The 4,447-nt window shown below is 47.7% G+C and overlaps 1 protein-coding gene across 1 annotated transcript; it reads left to right on the top strand.

Moving 5' to 3' along the window:
• The first annotated feature begins 1,375 nt into the window (after positions 1 to 1,375).
• Positions 1,376 to 3,789, top strand: LOC121007897 (E3 ubiquitin/ISG15 ligase TRIM25-like). The gene has a single exon (XM_040440170.1). The coding sequence runs from the start codon at positions 1,462 to 1,464 to the stop codon at positions 3,028 to 3,030; it is 1,569 nt and encodes a 522-aa protein (XP_040296104.1). The 5' UTR covers positions 1,376 to 1,461; the 3' UTR covers positions 3,031 to 3,789.
• Positions 3,790 to 4,447: the final 658 nt, after the last annotated feature.

The raw sequence follows: 4,447 nt of genomic DNA, 5'->3' as shown, positions 1-4,447 counted from the left end.
GTGCCTTTATCTGGCGATTGAACATTCCTTTGCACCTGGAAACCTCCATCACAGGGTCTGATATGGGTGTGGCTTACAGCCTGGCTTTGTTCACATTGCACTGGCTGTCCTGCTAGGCGGTTGTGTGGAAGTTTGGCTGTGAGCTGGATTACATCACCTTCAGACAGTGTTCACACCACAGTTAGCGTAGTGGTAGGAACCCCTTGCCATGCTGAGTGACCGTGACGTGGTGCATGAGGGGCTCCGATATTTTCCTGACAGGAATATATTGGCGAAAGTCTCAGCTTTTAATATCTGCTTGTATGACCAGCTAGTATAGTCAGTGGCATATCCTTTTGGTGCATTTTCTTCAGTGATTTATACAACAGTGCTAACCACTGACCACCATGCTGCCCAGAGATATATATATATATATATATATATACACACATACACACACACACAGTAATTTACAGATATACATACATATAAATATATAGTTGAAAAAAAAAAATATATATATAATTTTTATTTTTGTGCATATATTTATATATATATATAATTGAGGGCGAAAAAAATAAATAACCTCACACACCTTTTTGAAGATATACAGCCAAGTTTCCCAATTTGCCCAAATGCCGCCAAGGTTGAAATGAAACAAAAGCACAAGTACAAGTTTATTAGTCCTTTATTTTCTACACTACTAATTATATTAGTCATTTGAGTAGTGTAGGATAATCGCTATAGGATGCAGTTTAAGACGCTTCACTCACTGGAGATAGGGCACATGCGCAGTGAGAATTTAGACAGAGAGGAAGCAGAGAGTCTGGCGCATGTGCACTGTAACTGTGCGTACTGCGCCTGCGCGGGTGAAGAAGATGGAGGCCGGCGCCTCGACTTGCAGGAGGCGGTGACGTCATTAGTGATGATCCGTCTCCTGCTCAAGCCAAGAAGAGAGGAGCGGAAGACAAGAAGACAGACTATTCCAGAAGCAAAGAAAAGACATCTGGATGGACCACGTGACTGGGAGGCAGATCTCATGCACGGCTGCACTTTGGAAGGTAAGTATCTGGTCACTAATCTTTCCTCCACAGGTTAGATTTGGTTAATCCCGGAGAACCCCTTTAATAAATAAATGATGATGGGAGGAAAAATAATCCATTCAGCTTCATTCCTGAGAAGATTGCCCTCGCTGCTCCTCAGGATGGAGCCCATCATCAACCTCCTACAAGGGTCACCTGTAATACTCCACATGTCTCATTGTCCCGACCGGAAGAGACAGAGGTGAAGTTTCCTTTACTCTCCCCAACATTTCTGATGGACTCTTCTTTTTTTTTTTGTACTGACGTTTAGTGGGTTTTCTGCTTGTTTCTCAATGGAATGTAATCTCTGAGCTGCAGGGGTTAATTCTTCTACAGGAGCTCTCCGCCCTCTTAGGGGAAGAGACTTTTCCACTTTCGGTTCCTGCTCCTCCGTACCACAATGGCGTCTGCTGATCTGAGGGACGAGCTGGACTGCTCCATCTGCCTGAGCCTGTATACAGACCCCGTATACCTGAGATGTGGACACAACTTCTGCCGCTCGTGTATTGTGAGTGCGCTGGATGCGCAGGAGGCAGCTGGAGTGTATTCCTGTCCTGACTGCAGAGCAGAATATCCGGGGCGTCCGGCCCTGGAGAAGAACAGGAAGCTGGGGAACATAGTGGAGCGTTTCTTATCTGCTCGGCCTGATATGGAGGAGACCGGGATCTTCTGTACTTACTGTACTAAGTCTCCTGTGCCGGCTGTGAGGACATGTCTGCAGTGTGAGGCCTCGTTCTGTGGAGAACACTTGAGTAGACACAGTAAGTTACCAGAACATACTTTGGTTGAACCCACTGCAACCCCGAAGAAAAGAAAATGCTCCACACACAAGGAGGTGCTGAAATACTATTGTCTGATGGACGCTGCCTGTATCTGTGTGTCCTGCTGGGTGGCCGGAGACCACAAGGGACATGACGTGGAGCTACTGGACGTGGCCTCTGAGAAGGAGAAAGAGAAGCTGAGGAAATATCTGGAGGAACTAAACCCACAGAAAGCAGAAATTCAGACGAAACTTCAGAATCTGCAGGATCGTCAGAGGAATATCCAGAAGAAGGCCTCTGATAAGAGGAAGAACGTCAGGAAGTTATTTATGGACATTAAGAAACAACTAGAAGTGGCAGAAAATAAAGCGCTGAGCGAGATCTCCAGGCAGGAGGAGAAGATTGTGTCCCAGATATCTGATCTGATGAAGAAGCTGGAAATAGAGGAGGACGAGCTGTCCAGGAAGATGCGTCACGTGGAGGAGATGTGTCATGTCACCGACCCAATAAGACTCCTACAAGAAAGTGACATTACAGTATGTGGTCATGTAGATGATGAGGATACAGGGGGAGATGGTGGAGAGGGCAGGTCTGAGGATGGTCTGGATGAGGTTCTGATCTCACTGACCTTACACCGATCTATGAGGGATATTGTCACCAATGTCACATCAGAGCTCGGGCTCCATGTTCCAGACATATTGCTGGATGAGGACACTGCTCATAGACGTGTGAAGATATCAGAAGATCTGAAAACAGCAACAAGAACAGAAGAAGAACAGAACAGACCAGAATCACCGGGAAGGTTCCTGTATTATCCCCAGGTGTTAAGCAGATGTGGCCTCTCCTCAGGAAGACATTACTGGGAGGTAGAGTGGAACCAGAAAGGAGAATGTAACATCGGAATGTCCTATCCCAGTATAAAAAGGAAAGGAGATGAGTCTGGTATTGGACTTAATGATAAATCTTGGTGTCTGGGTATGTCTGGTGCAGGATGTGGAGTGTATCACCGCTCAGTCGCATCCCCCCTCAGTGTAGATACAACATGTCGTAGACTTGGGGTCTTCTTAGACTATGAGGCCGGGCGTCTGTCCTTCTATCGGCTGTGTGACCCCATCAGACACTTACACACCTTCACCGCCTCCTTCTCTCAACCCCTACATGTTGTCTTCTGTTTGTGGCCTGGAGCCTCTGTTAGAATAATAAGCTGAGGCCAATGCGTCCACGTCCCGTTATAATCTCCGCCTATAAGTCACTATATAGCGCTGTATGGGGGATAAGATGCGGTTTTCCACTGAAAAGGGTGAAATCCGCAGATAAAACCACAAACATAACTGACAGGCCGCAGATCTGGGAATCCGCATGGAAATAATCGGCGAAGTGTACGTGATCGGGGTAATCTCATACACTTTGCTGGTGCTGTAATTAGTTACGGTTTTTCCACATGGGAATTCGCGTGGAAAGACTGAGCGTATTCCGCAACGTGCGCAGATGGCCTTCGGGTACAAGTGGACGGTGCGTATTACCTGCTGGTTTTCCAGAGTGAAATAATACCGCCTCAGCAGATGGGATTCTCAGTATCTCATCTACACGGAGCGGAAGTTTCCTGCGTCAGGAGTGACCTGCGGAGCGGATCCGGAGATTTGCGGCCGGTGGATTGTCCGTGTGGATTTCTCCCTTTACAATGCAGAGGGGGAGATCTGGGGAAATCCGTGTCAGGATCTGCAGGTAACAGGTGTGGATCCTGGAGCGGAGATACACCGCCGAGTGCCCGTTCCTCATGGGGGCATCATTAACCCTTCCCCGTCCTCCACTGATGTCGCTGTAGGGGCTTCTTTATGTTTCTGGGACACATTTGGGGAACATATAATTATTAATCAGCTTTTCCTATTTCTGTAGAGATGTGACAATGTGACGCTTCTTTCCGCACTATACGCGGCATTTGTTGTGTTTTTTCCCTTTTTATGGAATAAATGACTACTTCTGTCCATCAGAGTTGTCGGTCCTATCATCTGGTTGTCAGTGGTCTCCTCCGCCATCATGTCTTTTATAACCACAGGTAATGAGTTCTGCAATACACTGGATCTGTACAGCGCCACCTGCTGTTCTCTTCCTTATTTTTGGCCGGTCGCGCTGAGCTGGTCGCACGCGCTCAGTTTAAGGCGACGCCTACACGACGAGGTGTCTTGGTCCGAACTCTATACATTGTTAGTGTGAGAACATACCGCGCGCTCCGTATTGTGCCGCCTATAGAGCTCCCATTGTTGTGCTCCCGCCTGGACTCAGCACTTTTATAACTATCCCCTGTAATGGTCGCCTTCCCTGCGGCGCAGCATGTCGGACGGCGCCCACGCTACGTTACTGTCGGCTGCACTTCGCAATGTCTAGTGATTAATACCGTACGGGTTTTCATGCACATTCTGTTCTGTTGTTAGCAGCATTATATGGCGGTGTATGGGGCTCGGGGTGCGGCATTCTAATACTTCACTCTCTGTGTCGCTGAACTATTGTAGAGCAGCCGCGCAGCGACCTCCTCACGTCCTGGAGGCACGAGGTTCCTGGCGCCTCTCAGTGTAACTGACGCTTTTCTTCCCTGGAGGGTTTTATTTTGTGCTTCTCATTTTTATT

This window comes from Bufo bufo, chromosome 7 (assembly GCF_905171765.1).
Source record: "Bufo bufo chromosome 7, aBufBuf1.1, whole genome shotgun sequence".
NCBI lineage: Eukaryota > Metazoa > Chordata > Amphibia > Anura > Bufonidae > Bufo > Bufo bufo.
Note: the sequence above shows the minus strand (reverse complement) of the source record. Positions and strands in the feature narration are given on the sequence as shown.

What these genes read in the sequence shown, in the direction of transcription:
- LOC121007897 (XM_040440170.1), top strand. Translation starts at nt 1,462, where the DNA reads ATGGCGTCTGCTGATCTGAGGGACGAGCTGGACTGCTCCATCTGCCTG.